The 17,583-nt window shown below is 33.0% G+C and overlaps 1 protein-coding gene across 1 annotated transcript; it reads left to right on the top strand.

Moving 5' to 3' along the window:
- The first annotated feature begins 4,429 nt into the window (after positions 1–4,429).
- LOC139895569 (putative F-box protein At3g49520) lies at positions 4,430–5,758 on the top strand. Its single transcript, XM_071878145.1, has one exon. The coding sequence runs from the start codon at positions 4,430–4,432 to the stop codon at positions 5,756–5,758; it is 1,329 nt and encodes a 442-aa protein (XP_071734246.1).
- Positions 5,759–17,583: the final 11,825 nt, after the last annotated feature.

The raw sequence follows: 17,583 nt of genomic DNA, 5'->3' as shown, positions 1-17,583 counted from the left end.
GTATTAATAACAATAAGTTATGAGTATATTTTGAAACTACTAACTTAAGTTTTCAAAACGATAACCATACGTAACGTTATTTGACATAAATACTTATGACCTATAATGTTTATACATATATCGTATATATAATGTATTTAATCACTTTTTAAGGACTTAAATACATAAAACCATATAAGTATATTCACAAAAGATAGCTATATTTGAATTCTCATTCCGTTTTCACAAGATTTCTATACGTATATCTAGAGTATATGTACTCGTATCATACCTAGCTTCTATACATATTTACTATTGGTAAATACACATCAAATCACCACCAACCAGCCCTTGTTCATGCCTTATGTATAAGGTAATTAGAAATTGGATGCTAGCATTGAAAGTCATACAAAATAACAAAAGGAAAACTTGTCCATGTCCCCCCATTCACGTTTTTATATGGCCTTCCCCATATCAATTCTAGTTCACCATTATCACTTCCAAATTACTCTCTAACACACCTACTTGAAAGCCATAAGAAACCCTCATCAATTCAGCAAGAAACCATGAAGATCTAGCTATAGAAACAAGCCTTAATCACCATAGGAAAACCCTTACAAAAACACTTCAAGAATCCTTCCAAGAACACAAGTTTACTTCCAATCTTTCATCCAATTCCATCACTCTTTTGGTTCTAGGTTTTTACTTCTCTTTTATAGCAATCTTGTCCAAGTAACTTGAGGTAGTAACTTTGTTCATAACCTTATTCGATTCATATATATATAGCTATCTTATTTTATGGTATAAAATTTTAACAACAAGAACATAGTTTGAATGTTTTCAAACTTGTTTGCAAACTAAATAGATCCTTCTAACTTAACTTTTAAAATACTTCAAGACCTGTAATATATCATAAATATATGCTAATTTAACAAGGTATAACTTGGTTTTTCAAAGAACACCTTAAAAACTGAATTTACGACGTCGGAATGCAACCGGGGGCTGTTTTGGGTTGGATAATTAAAAACCATCTTGAACTTTGAATTGGAGGTTTATATTCTGGAAAAAAATGATATTTCTTATGAATATGTTAACACATAAAAATTTCATGATTTAACTCAAAGTATAAGTATTTTTAGAAAAATAATCATTTAAGGTTGTTTACATGATGGAAAATGATCAACTTCATAAGTTTCACCAAAGTTTGACCTATGACCTGTGATTTCGAATACAAACTAAGGTATTTACAGTTCATATTCTTAAAGAGGGACTCGATCCAAGGAAGTGGCAAGTTGAACCAACGAAAACGGAGTTGTAACGAAGAAACTATGACCAAAACAAAATCGGATATCCAAAACTAGTTTAGCCACGGAAATAATTGGAGAAAAATTAAATAAATCACATCTTTCTAAAATAACATGATATTTTATATATATGTACTTATAATTTAATTTTATATATTTCAGGATCACCCGTAAACAATACGAGAAGATTAATCATAAGATCCCATGATTGTACGCAACACGTCATTTGACAACACCGGTACTTTATGTACACAACACGTCATTTGACAACACCGGTACCGTGGGTCAAGATTAATCCCGACCAATACGAATACGATGGGGTTTTATTTATTTCGATGGGGGTTTTATTTATTTATTAAACACCTAAATATGAACCATTAAAATTGAGTTACTAACATCGGACTGCTAACTACGGACTAAGGAATTATTAAAAGTATTAAAAGTATTATAAGTATATATATGTGACGATTGTTTAAAAAGAAAAGGTATTGATATATTATATATGGATAGGTTCGTGATATCAATCGGAGACCAAGTCGAAATTACATATCTTCAAGACAAAAGTGAGTATATAGTCCCACTTTTAAACTCTAAGTATTTCGGGATGAGAATACATGTATTTTATGTTTTACGTTATGGACACAAGTAACTGAAAAATATATTCTACGTTGAGTTGTACCACTGGCATACTTCCCTGTCGCTTGGTAACTATTATTTACAGCGGTATTGTAAACGCGAATCCTGTTGATAGATCTATCGGGCCTGACAACCCCAACCGGACTGGACGACCAGTATTCAACGGTTGCACAGTACTTCATTTCGTGACTACACTTGGTACGGTGTAGTAAGATTTCATAATAAAGGGAATATGCGACGTGATTAAATGTTAAGTATGGTTACCAAGTGCTCAACCACTTAGAATATTTTTATTAAAATGTTTATATATGAAATCTTGTGGTCTATATATATATATTGCTGCCGGCATTAAACCTATATCTCACCAACTTTATGTTGACGTTTTAAACATGTCTATTCTCAGGTGATAACTAAAAGCTTCCGCTGCAACATGTTGAATTTAAACAAGATCTTGAGTATGCATATTTGTGTCAAAAATAAAACTGCATATCGGAGGATTTGTAATGTAAAATATGCTAGAAATCGTATTGTTATCATCACATGTAAAGTTTGTAAGTCTAAGATTATCGCTAAACGATAATCATCTTTATATTGTCTAAAGCTTGTATTATCATAAGAGTTATGGTTTGTAATGTAAAATAAATGCAGTTGTTCTTTTAAAAATGTCGCATATAGAGGTCAATACCTCGCAATGAAATCATACGTTATCTAACTTGTTCTTATGGTTAAGGACGGGTTATGACACATATATATACATACAAGTTATGACGTTCGTGAATCGTAGGAATAAAAGGGTGACCAAAAGCTTGTGTAAAACTCTTTCCGGAGGTTTAAGACTTATTAAAATTCATTGCTTATCAAGTCGGAATTATTAAATCATGTAGATAGTATAATCAAGTAGTCGGAAAAATCCGAGTCGTCACACCCATCTTGCTTTTCTAAAAAAAAAAATTAACCAATTAAACAAAAATAAAATACATTTTATTTAAATGGTAAAGAAAAAAGCAAATAAAATAACCTTACTTAACCCTCAACACGTCACCCCACTACTTCTCATTTTTCATCACCTTTGTCACCGCTAATTACCAATATTCCAAAAAATCCGGCCCCACTACGAGTGATCTAATGTTGATAAGAGTCTCCTCTGATTAAAATATGAGCATAATCTTCAAACCACCCAAGACCAAAGTACTTGATGAAACAATCACTTAAGCTCTCTGCTTCGCTGAGTTCCTCAATATGATTCGCAAGCTGTATGTTTTTGACCACCAAACTACTTGATGGAACAATCACTTGAGCCTTCCGATTCGCATCGCTCCTCAATATGATTCAAAAGCTCAAAGTTTTTGACTTCGCAAGCCCTTTTTTGACATGGTTTGACCACCGCGCTTCTAACCTAGTGGTATCCTCATTCATTGTCTTTGGGGCTGAGGTTGAGGTCATGAGTTCGAGCATCGCTCACCTCATCCTCTTAATTAATCTGCCTGAATATGGAGCTCTAGATTGACCTCGAATGGGTTTTTCTCCCGGGTCCATTCAGCCGGTCCGCCTACCCCTCGGGATGGTTTAAGGACTGGGTTCTTACAATGCGATTCGGGTTTTCTCCCGAAAGTGCGTACGTGCGTGGCAAGTGATCAGGGCCGGTCAAACTTTAGTCAAAATTTTTGCATGCCCCGGGCGAAATGATTATAAAATGCCCCCAACAGTTTCGCAAACATATATCTTTATGAGGTTTAAAATATAGGTATTAATAATTTTTTTCGAAATGATGCCCCTAACCGTGTGATGCCCCGGGCTGTTGCCCGCTTCGCCCATAGCCTTAGCCGGCCCTGCAAGTGATCACGAATGTGATTAAGACCACTCTAGGTGATGCCGACAACTTTCCTTTTAACAAGAAAAAAAATCACATGTTTTGAGTCATCATCATTAACTTTACATACGATACTCCTTTTTTCAAATTTTATTGTTCCGTAATTTTTTTTTCTTTTTCTTCGAAAGTCTATTTTTACTAATAACAACAACATGGATAGCCAGCAAATAGCATGTTAAGAAAAACTTCAAAATTTACATATATTTTCATGTGAAGAAGAAAAGAAGACGAAATATATTTTGATCACGTTGGTACTTTTGATTTTCTTCTCTTTTTTATTATACAGTTAAGTTAATTAAATTAAATATATTTAAAATTTAAGTTACTTATATACGTAATACTTATCTTAATCTTAATTTAATAATTCATAATAAAAATTATAAATCGATCCACTCCAGTTGCCCTATTTCATATCAATACACTCTATACACCGTTTAGTTCCGAAAACGATTTTCAAAACAATTTTTTATAACAGTAATATATCATGAGTAGTATAACTCTATAACGATAAGGATATATGCTGATGTTTAATCTTCAGTTCCAACTCATACACACTTCGATCAATTACTCTACCGTTGAAGCTCTATAATTCAAAACCCTAAAATCAAAAATGTCCTCAAACTCAAACTCCAAATTAACAATGGCTGATAACCTACCGATCGAAATTCAAGCTGAAATCATAAAACATCTTCCGATTAAATCGTTGATTCGATGCACGTTGCTTTCAAAACAATTCAATTCCATCATCAAAAGCCAGTCGTTTATCACTAAACACAGCACCCGCTACAATCAGCTGCAGTATCTACTTGCACGGTACGAAACAAATATGTATCACGAGTTCCAACAAAATTACGTTCCGATTATTGATAATGATAATTTCCCCCAAAATAAGTTACCTATTACTGTTCCAGACACTGTTAACCAAATTGATGCTATGCTATCGTTTGTACTCGGTTCCTCTCACGGGTTATTGTGTTTATTTCAAAGTGATAATATAGATACGAAATGTTTTATATGGAATCCTTTACTTCAAAGATGCATTGTTATTCCGATTCCTAATGCTTTACATTCAGTTGTTGGTTTCGGAGTTTGTCCCAACAGTTGTGACATTAAACTTGTCAAAATTAGGGATCGTGCCTCTTCTAAATCTGTCAATTGGGACGTTGAGGTTTATTCTGTAAGCTCAAGGGTTTGGAGAACTATACCTATCGATAAGCCTCGAAAATCAGTTTACCTGACTTTGAATCATGTAGTTATAAATGGGATTATATATTTTCTTGCTGAGGATGATACTAGAAGAACAAGGAATGGGCATCGTAGAAATATGTTTATTACATTTGATCTAACAAGTGAAACAATTGGACAAGTATACCTATCAGATAGTTTAGCACTTTTGTCCGGGGTGTTGTATCTTTCTACGCGAATGGAGTCTCTTGTTGTGATTGATGATCATGTAGAGGGTGAGCAACAAGTTTGTGATGTCTGGATATTGAAGCCTGATGTTCCAAACTCTACTGAAATTTTTTTTACTTTCAAGACACCAAAGGATTCATCTGATAGAGTATTAGGGTTTAGAAAGAATGGTGATTCTATATTGATAAGGTCAGCACCATCCAAAGGAGAAAGATTTGAAGTTTACAATCCATCCACAGAACAGTTCACTGATCTTGATGTTTTTGGAAATGGTAATGCAATGATGGTGACCACCGTGCACTCCCTCACGGAAACGTTACTTCTAATTGATCAGCCTAATACTATCCTCATTAATGATGAAGATGACGATGATGATGATGATGATGATGACGACGACGATAATGATGATAACGAGAATAATGATGCTGACAATGACGGAAATGATGATGATGATGATGATGATGACGCTGCACTGCCGTTGATTGACATGTTCCAAGGTAATCAAATTTCAGATTTTGCAAACATTACACAAATTTATTTACGATCAAGTAGATAGTTTTATAGCTGTCTAATTTGCATGTTTTATAGGTATTTTATTTGTATTGTTGTATATTTGCAAGAGAAGATTAGGAACCTCTTTATTGTCATGTAAATGATAAATAGTCTCCACTCACAAGTTAGTAGTACATACACCATATAGGAGTTATCCAAGTTGCAAATTTTTTGGATAAATGATAATATTGCAGGCATATCAATGTGATTAAGTAGTAGATATGTCATTATAAACCCCCCTGATTTGGTATGCATTAGTTTGGTTGTAATGCCCGTCACATAGTCATGTAGGAGCCTGCCCAATCCATGGTATATAGTTTGCATACACCAACTTGACCATGTGCAAGTTGGCTTCTAAATATGATTTTCTAGTTGACTATTCCTTGTCAATATCATCATTGTTAGAGTTGTGAGAATCAGGATTCACCTCAGAGAATATCTTATCTATGTGTATGGTTTATGTGATATGCAAATGGTTCGAAGTTAAAGCACTCCATTCTCATGATCATTTTACAACTCTTATAAAGAGCATCTTTTGCTTAAATTGAGTGTGTAGGGTTGTAGTTTGTTACCAGAGAAAACTGTTGGGCATTTGTGGAAGTGGGGATTTCAACACTTTAATTAATGAATGGCCTCATTTGGGTCATAATGGCCAAAGAAAAAAAAGCCCCTTGAAAAGTAGGTTGTTTTTGAAATAATATTTACATGATTTTGAACTATATTTGATGCTTGTACAGATTACCTATGGAAAAATCTTAAACTGTAAAAAGTGATCTTCCTGTTGCATTCTGATGGTTATCTTTCTCACTATGTTTGTGTACAGAAAGTCTTGTCACTGTGAGTTATGTCTTAAATTTGCAATTATATACTGTGTAAATCATGTATTTTTCTTTATTTGTTCCTCCATATTCATTTTGTTCATAATGGTTAACTTTGTCTATATGTTGGTGTCAATAATACTGAAAGACTGGTCATTGTGAGTTAAGGAGTTATATAAATTTTTATGTTTTTGAATTAAAATGATTGACTCTGTTAATCTAACTCGTTGTTTGGTGTTCACTTATATTTCTATTGTTTGTTTTTCAGCTAACTGAAAGAGATCATTTTGTATCCTGGACTAAGATGCACGATGTGATGTTGTAGCAGTTGAGACGGAATGTTATTGTATGGTTGATTTCTTTCAGTCACTTGTAAATAGTACTCTAATTCTTACTTTGTTCATGTCTTCACTTGTAGTAAATAAATGTCATAATAATGAGGTTGAAACTTAATTTACACTCTGCACTCCAACCATCTCATTGGTTAAGCAATTCATCTGCAGTACTTAATAGTTAATAGTCCATAGTTACTAACATATAGGTGTTTGAAATAATTTCTTTGACCTGCTAGTGATTTTCTAGCACAACCCCAAATCCAACACTATATTAACATGTTATGATCGAGATTATCAGACTAGCAACCCGTTTAACTTTTCAGCTCATGTTTGGGTAAGCGGGTCAGTCCACTGACCCGAGTAGGGATGTCAACCTCTGACACAACCTAAAACTTAATACAAAACAGACAAGGGGTTAGCGTTTTTGACCCATGAACCTAAAACCTGCCAACATGCTATAATTTTGGGTTGGGTTTGGATCACGTAATGTGTGTTTGGGTTGACCCACCAACACGAATAAATTCTTATGTTAATTTAAATTTATTCTACTTAACATAAGTTTTGGACCATTCCATTTTGCACTTATCATATATGATCATAATGGAAAATATTTTTTGTAATTTTATACATAAAATTCTTAAATGTTGGTTTAAAAATGTTTGATAATCTTTTGCTAGCTGAGTTAAATATGTTGGTAATAAATTAATATTTATATGATGCGTATAACTATTTTTAGGATTTTATAAGCACTTTTATGTTTACTAATGATTAACTATTAACTATTATATATTATATTTAGAGAAGATTGACTAGTGGGAGCCAATTTGACCTGAAAAACTTGTTTGAGGAGAACATTAAATGGGTTACTTGGTTCGAGTTAATTTTAGCAAGTTTTAAGTGGGGTTGAAATACACAACTCTGTTATGTATTCTGGTTGGGTTCTGGTCAGTGGCGAATTCAGGATGAAAACCCAATGAGGTCCTAATTTTTTTTTTCAAGATTAATTATATTTTAAGGGTATTTTAGTGGTTTTTTATATCTAAACACCATAAATTCTAAAAATATATGGGGTCGTATAGTTAAATTTAGTGGTGTACTATATAATTTGAAATAATTTGAAATGTAAATAATGTAAAAAAATTTAAATTTAATGGGGTCATGGGACACCATAGCCTCCAAGGTGGACTCGCCACTGGTCTGGTTAAGTAGCTTTAGAATGCAAACCCATCCCGAATTGCCACCTTTAGACCCGAGAGACGTTTTTATAAGTTAGCACATACCAGCCATCCAAATTTAACACGTTTGATCCGAATGTTTGTGATGATCTTAGGAATGTTGATATGACCACTAGACCTAATCACCATAGCCATTCTATATTAAAATCAAAATTTATATTTCCTGATGAAGTTTCTGGTGGTAGATCAGGAAATCTGCAGCACAAACTAATAGAAAACCATATGAGATGTTATTGAAAGAAAGGTCACTAAAAACAGAGATGTTGCATATATATTCATCGCACTTATATTGATTTTTTTTTCCATTACTCTATGGTAAACTATCACTTAAGAATAATATGGAGCGCTCGTTCTTTTTTTAACTTCTAAGATTGAGAAAGGAATGAAGTTTTGCTTGATATTGGTCCCCTTGGATTGTTGATAATGTTCCATTGATCTTGAATAAGTGACAACCTGTAGAGTGTGTTAAATAAACAGAGCACAAAAAACTAAAGAAATGTGTATTAAAAAGATTGACCGAGTTAGAATAGTTAATTTCTAACTGAAGTTTGTAATAGTTTCTAATAGTGTATCAAAAAATTTCTGTACATAAACAAATTCCTGATGAGATTGCAATTGGGTATCCAACAAGAGTTTGTAATAATATTTTAAAACTGGGTAGAATTTTGAAATACATAGGAAGATACTGTTGAAAAATTTGCAGATGTAAAGAATATGCTTTCCAAAAAATGATGGGACGACTTAATATACGAAATTGCGTACTTCTTTTTTTAAGAAAAACGCACACACCCAACTCGAATTTTACACGAACATCCACTCCAGGACTTGAAATCATGACCACAAGATCAGAGGGATACCTTGATACAGTTAGGCGGCCCTTTGGTGAAATTGCATACTTCCAATAAAAGTATTTAGAGAATATTCATGTGAATGAAGGTTATGATAGACCCCTGGTTTTAAATGGGATAATATAATAGGGGTCTTAATCGGAAAATGACAGCTTGGAGTTATCATGGAATTTGATACTTGAGTCGCTAAGTAGATTATTTGGAGCAATTTTTAATTTGTATTTCTTGATCATTGGAGTTATTGTGTTTTTTTTTTTTTTTTTTTTTTTTTCGCAAAAACAAAGTTTAAATAAAAATCCAGACTTTTGGCAATTTGACATGTTACATATAAAGTCTTTGAAAAGTGAACAGATGGTTCATATGAGTTCTAAGAGTGAGTCAAAATACAGATAGAGCAGGTGAATAAGTGGCACAAAAGGAAATAGTGTCTTGGTGATAGACCCTACACCATCAAAATTATACGACGATCAATAAATACGTTTTTAATGTTGTAGTATACAACCCTTTAAAACAAACTTTATTGGTGTACTACTAAATTTTGGTGATATACAAATCACTTCTCTCGTTTAATACGGTTGGTGTTCATTGATTATATTATTTTTTCCTTTAAAATTAAACGTCACCACCACTATAATTGTAACAATATTTCAAACACAAACGTACAAACGTTGTCGGCGGAGACCGTTTGATTCATAGTCATGCGATGTTGATGTGTTTGGTTGAAAAATACAATTTTAGATCAGATAGCGGCCAAGGACGAAAGCTTTGGTTGCTTTATGCTATGGTTAACTTTTTTCCTTGCCTAAAACAACTATCGTCTCTTCGCGGACGGTTAAGAATCCTCTTTGTATCGGGTTATCTCTTATTTATTCTTTTAGTTTTTGCTTTTCAGCCAACTACATGTGAATTTGACTGATTTGACCGACTTTGACCGTGTATGAATGAGATTTACTGGTTTTTGCATGACTTTGACCGATTCTAAGCATTTTTATACAAATTTGATCAGTCTAGTCGAGCCGAATTTTGCAACATTGGAGGTGCCCACCATGAGATTTTAGGTTCAAGTAACAAAATTTTTTTAGCGACGAAAATATATTAAAAACGAGAAACCTCAAGAAGCTAGAGGAAAAGTTACAAAGGCTTAAATAACCAAAAGAGCAATTTTCTTGTTTGTACAATAAACTATAATCCTTTTTTACGTCGTAACCACAAAAAATACTAGTACTAATTTTCTTCTATTTTTAAACCAATAAAAGGAAGCCAAATGAATATTATCAAATAAAACACTTTTAATCGGATTACATCTCAAACCACATTGTTCCCAATGGCGGACCTTTGTAGAGAAAAAAGAGGGCTCTAGCAAACCTACTTTTTTTAGTCAGAGCTATAAAGTAAAGGTAGAAGGTTTTCCCTGTTCGGGCTACTCGGGAGGGCAGTAATCCGACCCCATACTCTGATGTACGCAGTTCAGCAGGATTACTTTCTGGCTGTTTCCAACTCATCTCTAGCCACTACTAAATATTCGTCCTAAACATGATTAAAACCCGAGACCTTTTGCAAGAAACTCAGGGCCGGCTATTTAGTGATAGTTTAGTCATAGTTATAGTTTTGTTATATTAACAGAGTAAAAAATGTATAGATAATTAATCAGCCCTCCTAAAATTGCATTTTTGATTTTCCCTTTTGAGAAACTCGACTGTCCCAATACTGACCGTCCCTTTTTCTCATCTAGAAAAGTTTCCCTTTTATTGATTCTTTCCACTGCTTCCATATTGCAAGTCTCCAGACAAAAGCAAAACACAAAGCGGTTTGCATAAGAATAAGTGTAAAATGTTGATGCTACTTTCATGTGTCACTATTTGCCTGTCAATTGTGAACTGTCAACATTGAACAGATTAAGAAACCCCAAAATGAATAAATCAAGGTATCTTTATGAAGGCAATTTCATATTTCTCTCTCATAAACTTGTAAATTACATATATCTCTAAATATGCATTAAAATCTCTATACATTATAAATTCAAAAGTTGTATTTTGGAGAAATATGTAATTCATGGGTTTAACCATTCCAAGGTAGCCCAGTGATTGGGGCCCTTGACATCCTCGCAAGAGGTATCCGGTTCAAATCTTGGAGTGGCTAGAGAAGTGTTGGAAACAGCCAAGAAGTATTCATGATGGGCTGCGTACAATAGTGTATGAGGTCGGATTACTCGCCCTCTTCAGGTGACCCAAACATAAAAAACCTAACAACTATTAAACCATCCCAAGGCAGCCCAGTGGTTGGAGCCCTCGACATCCTCACAAGAGGTCTCATGTTCGAATCTTGAAGTGGTCAGAGAAGGGTTAGAAGCAGCCATGGAGTATTCTTGATGGCCTTCGCACAATAGAGTATGTGGTCGGATTACTCGCCCTTTCCGGGTAACCCGAATAGGGAAAACCTTACAACTTTTTTTATGTACATCATGGGTTTATTGTAACGGCCCGTCCAAATCCATATGGACGAATACAATAACATTTGGTCCCATTGCGAGGTACTGACCTCTATATGATATGTTTTACAAACATTGCATTCGTTTTTAAAAGACAAACTTTCATTAGAACGATAGTTGACAATTATGCATATCAATTCATAATATCTCCAAACTATAAATAACTTAATCTGTCATTTACTTAATAATAATCTTTTTGAACTCAACGACTCGAATGCAACGTCTTTTGAAATATGCCATGAATGACTCCAAGTAATATCTTTAAATTGAGCAAATGAACAGCGGAAGATTTCTTTCGTACCTGAGAATAAACATGCTTAAAAGTGTCAACCAAAAGGTTGGTGAGTTCATTATTTTATCATAAACAATCATTTCCATCATTTTAATAGACCACAAGATTTCATTTTCATTTTCATAAACATCATACAGACATTTCGCAATCTGCATAAAGATAAAATCATACATATGGTGAACGCCTGGTAACCGAACTAGCAAGATGCATATAGAATATCCCCCGCATACAGGCATTTCGCAATCTGCATGCTATATACCGGCCGTCGCAATCAGTATATATCAATCGAAGTACTAAAGCATCCGTAACCCTGATGGGACTTGTTAGGTCCAATAGATCTATCTTTAGGATTCGCGTCAATTAGGGGTCATTTTCCTAATTCTTAGGCTACCAAGCTAAAAAGAGGCGATATTCGGTATTCATAATCCAACCATAGAATGTAGTTTCAAGTACTTGTGTCTATTTTGTAAAACATTTATAAAAGCAGCGCATGTATTCTCAGCCCAAAAATATATATAAAAATAGAGTAATGAAACTCACTTTCACAGATTTTCAATTCGTCGAAAATCAGAGTTAGCCACGGATCGATTCACGAACCTATAACAAATATATATACATATATATCGAAGTATGATAGAAATACATTCACATCATATTTTTATTTACGTGTCGATGATTTAAGTTGTCAAGTTAGCAGTCCAACGTTAGTAGTCCAATGTTAACAGTCCAATGTTAGTAGTCCATATATATAGTCCAATATATCACCCTGGAATAATCAAGACGTATTGTATACATATTGTACAAGACTCAATCATGACCCAAGGTACAACTATTGTCTTAGAATTAATCTAGACGTATTGTGTACATGGTGTCTTTCGATTTATCCGACGTATTGTATAACTATTGTCGTAACTAATCAAGATTATATTATATTGTCTCGGACTTAACCAAGACTAGTATATTACAAGGAAATAGTCATGACATGTTTAAATACATGTATAACACAGAAAACGTTAGTTAGGATATGGTTAGTATAGATTTTGTAAAAACAATCCCGTTGTCATTTTAGCCATTTCTAACCAATATTGTTTTGCCCATAACTTCTTCGTTATAAATCGGTTTTGAGTGAATCAAATTGCTATGGTTTTGTAATGAATTCTATTTTCTAAAACTAAACTGAAAAAGTGGTGGTTTATAGTCGGAGTTACAGGTTACAAGTCTATTTATAAAGAGTAGTCATATCTGTCGAAAGAACGACACCTTGATGACCATTTTGAAAAATATGTTTCTACTTTGAGTTTAACCACCATTTTTAGATATATTATCATGTTCATATGAAATATCATTTTCTCAGAAAACCAACTTTAAATTCAAAGTTTAAGATAGTTTTTAATTATCCAACCCGAAACAGCCCCCGGTTTTACTACGACGGCGTATGTCCAGTTTTGCGGTGTTCTTCGTGTTTCCAGTTTTAAATCCTTAATTTAGCATATCATATAGATATAATACATGTGTGAAGTTGTTTTTAAAGTCAAGTTAGAAGGATTAACTTTGTTTGCGAACAAGTTAAGAATTAACTAAACTATGTTCTAGTGATTATAAGTTATATTCGTCGAATAAGATAGTTATATAAGTATGAATCGAACGATGTTATGAACATATTTACTACCTCAAGTATAGTAGGTAAACCTACTGAAAATTATGAGAATTAATCTTGAGCTTCAAAGGATCTTTGATGGCTTGGAAGTTCTTGAAGTAGAATCATGGTACGAAAACAAGTTCAAGTAAGATTACTACTTGATTAAAGATAGTTATGTTTATAGAATTTAATCAAAGCTTAAATATAATTATTACCTTGATTTAGAATGAACACCTACTGATATAAATGAAGATTTCTTAAGGTTGGATGATCACTTGAAATGGATTTGCAAGATTGAAAGTAATCTAGCAAACTTGAAAGGATTTTTGAAGTGTTCTTGAAGTGTTCTTCCTATGATAATTATAGCTTGATTCTTGAAGTAGTTTTTGATGAAGATGATGATTAGTTTACTGTAAATTTCGTTCTTGAGGGTGTGTGTGTGTTTTGAGAGAGAATTAGAAAGAAAATTAGAAATGAAATGAAGTGAATGGTGAGTGGTGAGTGGGGTTAAAGGAGTTCTTGTTTTGTTTTCTTGCTCATAAGTCATGCTAGTTGTCTAATGGTTAGTTCCACATGTTTGTTGACTAATTGAGGGCTGCTAAGAGCTGATCATTTGAGTGTATATACCAATAGTATATACATCTAGAAGCTGGGTATTATACGGGTGAAAATATCGTATGAATACGAGTAGAATTCTTGATGAAAACGAATGGGAATACGATTATAACTATCTTTGTTAAGTATAAGTATTTTGATATATGTCTTTAAGTCTTTCAAATGTGTATTAATACTTCTTAATACATTACATAAATATACATTTTAATTAAGTCGTTATTTCGTCGTTAATCGTTACATGTATATATTGTTTCGAAACCCTTAAGTTAGTAGTCTCGTTTTATGTATATATTTCATTGTTAATACACTTAATGATATACTTAATTATCATTTTATCATGTTAAACATAATGTATTAATATATCTTAATACAATACATATGTATTTATGTTAATTAAGACGTTATTACGTCGATAACCGTTACATATATATCTTGTTTCGAATTCCTTAATTTAGTAGTCTCATTTTATGTATATAACCCATTGTTAATATACTTAATGAGATACTTACTTATCATTTTATCATGTTAAATATATACATATGTTCATATATATATCATCATGTCGTTTTTACAAGTTTTAACGTTCGTGAATCGTCGGACAAACTAGGTGGTCAAACGTTTACATAAAATCCGTTTCAATTAATCAAGTCTTAACAAGTTTGATTGCTTAACATGTTGGAAACATTTATATATATATATATGTAAATATCAATCTAAAATATAAACATATATTTATATACATATCTTATTTACAAATAGTGGTTCGTGAATCGTCCGGAAAAGTCGAAGGTTACATGAACACAGTTCCAAATTTTTGAATTTCAACTTAACAGACTTTGCTTATCCTGTCGGAAATATTAATTCATTTAAAGATTAAGTTTAAATTTGGTCAAAAATTTCCGGGTCGTCACAGTACCTACCCGTTAAAGAAATTTCGTCCCGAAATTTGGTTAAGGAAAGTTGATAACGAAAACCGGAATATTCTCGTATCAAGGAATATGATATAACTTGAATTCTCATCATGAACTCGATTGTTCATAAAATCATCATCAAAAGAATATAATAAAATGGATTAATGGAGTATTTTGAATACCTTGAATGAGTCGAGTTCCATTTATGAATAGCATGAGTTCAATAAATATAGAGTTTTTCATCTTTGCGAAAATATGGATAAAACAATTCGATTACGCGAAGAGTATGAATGAAGCTATCGTAAAAGATGGAATTGAGAAAAATAAAGTTTCGTCTTAACTTTTGACGTAGTCACATTTGATTTTCGGGTTTCAAGGAATGTAAAGAAAATCTTCGTAATCTATCTCAGATTTGATTTTTCGGGATTTAAGGAAATTAGGATCCTCTTTAATTAAATGCGGTAACCTGCCTCGATTGCTTTGCCTGATATTACCCCTATAAATTGACCTCTTCCGTCTCATTATTTTCACCATCCCTATACTTTCTTCCTCAATTCATACATCCAAAAGATTGTGAAAATGCTAAATCTAGTTCTGGTTCTTGACCTAATATTGACGTTCGCCACCATTATCCTTCTTTTCCAGCTCCCACCTCAGGAATCTGTTTACTTCTACTATGCACTAGGGATTGTTGTATTTATCATCCTCCCGTGTCTTTATATTGCTATATGCATTGATATACACGGTTTGTAATTTCTGTGTTGTTATCGGGCTTTATATTTTCCCTTATTTTTTAGAGCTCCATGCTTTTGATTTCTCTTCTCGACTTTCTGTAATACGATCAAGACGTCTCGAATATGTAGGTATAAAATTTCGAATGAACATAACTAATGTTTTAAGCAGAAAGGAATTGTAATAGCGCGATTTAATTTGATAAATTACCGGTATCACGGAAAAGATAGAACTATCAAGAAAATATGTTCTTGATATGTTTAGAGGTTAAATAGAATGAAAGAATCGTGTAACATGGCACATGATGACGGTATAATTTGTGAATCATCACTTTCCATTAGAAGCTCAGCATGACTTACTGTAATATAACCACGTTGATCAGGCGTCATTATATTATACTAACTCATACTTCAAATCCCAACACTACTTTGAAAACATTCATGATTTAAACTCGAAGATTATAGAAATTTAGAAACTAAAACAGTTTCCTTTATGATGTAACACAGATAGCACGAAGAGATAAGTGATTTTGGACAAGAATAGTTATGAAGATATCTTCAGAAATATCGAAGATATTTATAATGAAGATATGATGATATTTTGAAATTTTCCGCAAGGATTTAAAATAAGTAAGGAGCAAGGTATTCGTGAAAGATTTCATCAGATACTGGAACATCTGAATTACAGGTTTATTTCTTGTGATTTGTCCACAGTCTCTTTCATGGTTTGCTCAATCCGTTTTTCAGTACAAAATTTTCTCTTTTCCTGAGCCTTTTTCGACACACTATTCTTTATCGTCAAATTTTTGATTGTTAAGGTCGTTTACAGTTTTTGATGCTTCATCAGCTTTTTCAAAACTCCTAGAATTGATTTGCGGACTGGGGTGTTTTTCAGAAATTCAAAATTGAAGTACATAAGTTCAGGAGATATGTCGTGACCCGTCCAAATCCATATGGACGAATACCATAACATTTGGTCTCATTGCGAGGTTCTGACCTCTATATGATACGTTTTACAAACATTGCATTCATTTTAAAAGACATCTCATTTCAAAATATAACCTATCGATATAAATGACATACGTTTTTCATAATATGAATGACTAAACTGTCATTGACTTAATAATACTCTTTTTGAACTCGAACGACTTGAATGCAACATCTTTTGAAATATGTCATGAATGACTCAAAGTAATATCTTTAAATTGAGCAAATGCACAGCGGAAGATTTCTTTCGTACCTGAGAATAAACATGCTTAAAAGTGTCAACCAAAAGGTTGGTGAGTTCATAGGTTTATCATAAACAATCATTTCAATATTTTTAATAGACCACAAGATTTCATTTTCATAAACAACATACAGGCATTTCGCAATCTGCATAAAAATATCATTCATATGGTGAACACTTGGTAACCGAACTAACAGGATGCATATAGAATATCCCCCGCATACAGGCATTTCACAATCTGCATGCTATATACCGGCCGTCGCAATCAGTATATGTCAATCGAAGTACTAAAGCATTCGTAACCCGAATGGGACGTGTCAAGGTCCATAGATCTATCTTTAGGATTCGCGTCAATTAGGGGTCATTTCCCTAATTCTTAGGCTACCAAGCTAAAAAGGGGCGATATTCGGTATTCGTAATCCAACCATAGAATATAGTTTAAGTACTTGTGTCCATTTCGTAAAATAGTTTATAAAAACAGCGCATGTATTCTCAGCCCAAAAATATATAAAAAGGGAGTAATGAAACTCACGCATATAAATCAGTTTTAGTATTTGTATTCATTTCATAAAATAGTTATAAAACAGCTCATGTATTCTCAGCTCAAAAACGTAAATTGCAAAGCAATAAAAAAAGGGAGCAAATGAAACTCACGATACGATATTTTGTAGTAAAAATATGCATACGAC

Source organism: Rutidosis leptorrhynchoides, chromosome 1 (assembly GCF_046630445.1).
Source record: "Rutidosis leptorrhynchoides isolate AG116_Rl617_1_P2 chromosome 1, CSIRO_AGI_Rlap_v1, whole genome shotgun sequence".
Classification (NCBI taxonomy): Eukaryota; Viridiplantae; Streptophyta; class Magnoliopsida; order Asterales; family Asteraceae; genus Rutidosis; species Rutidosis leptorrhynchoides.
Note: the sequence above shows the minus strand (reverse complement) of the source record. Positions and strands in the feature narration are given on the sequence as shown.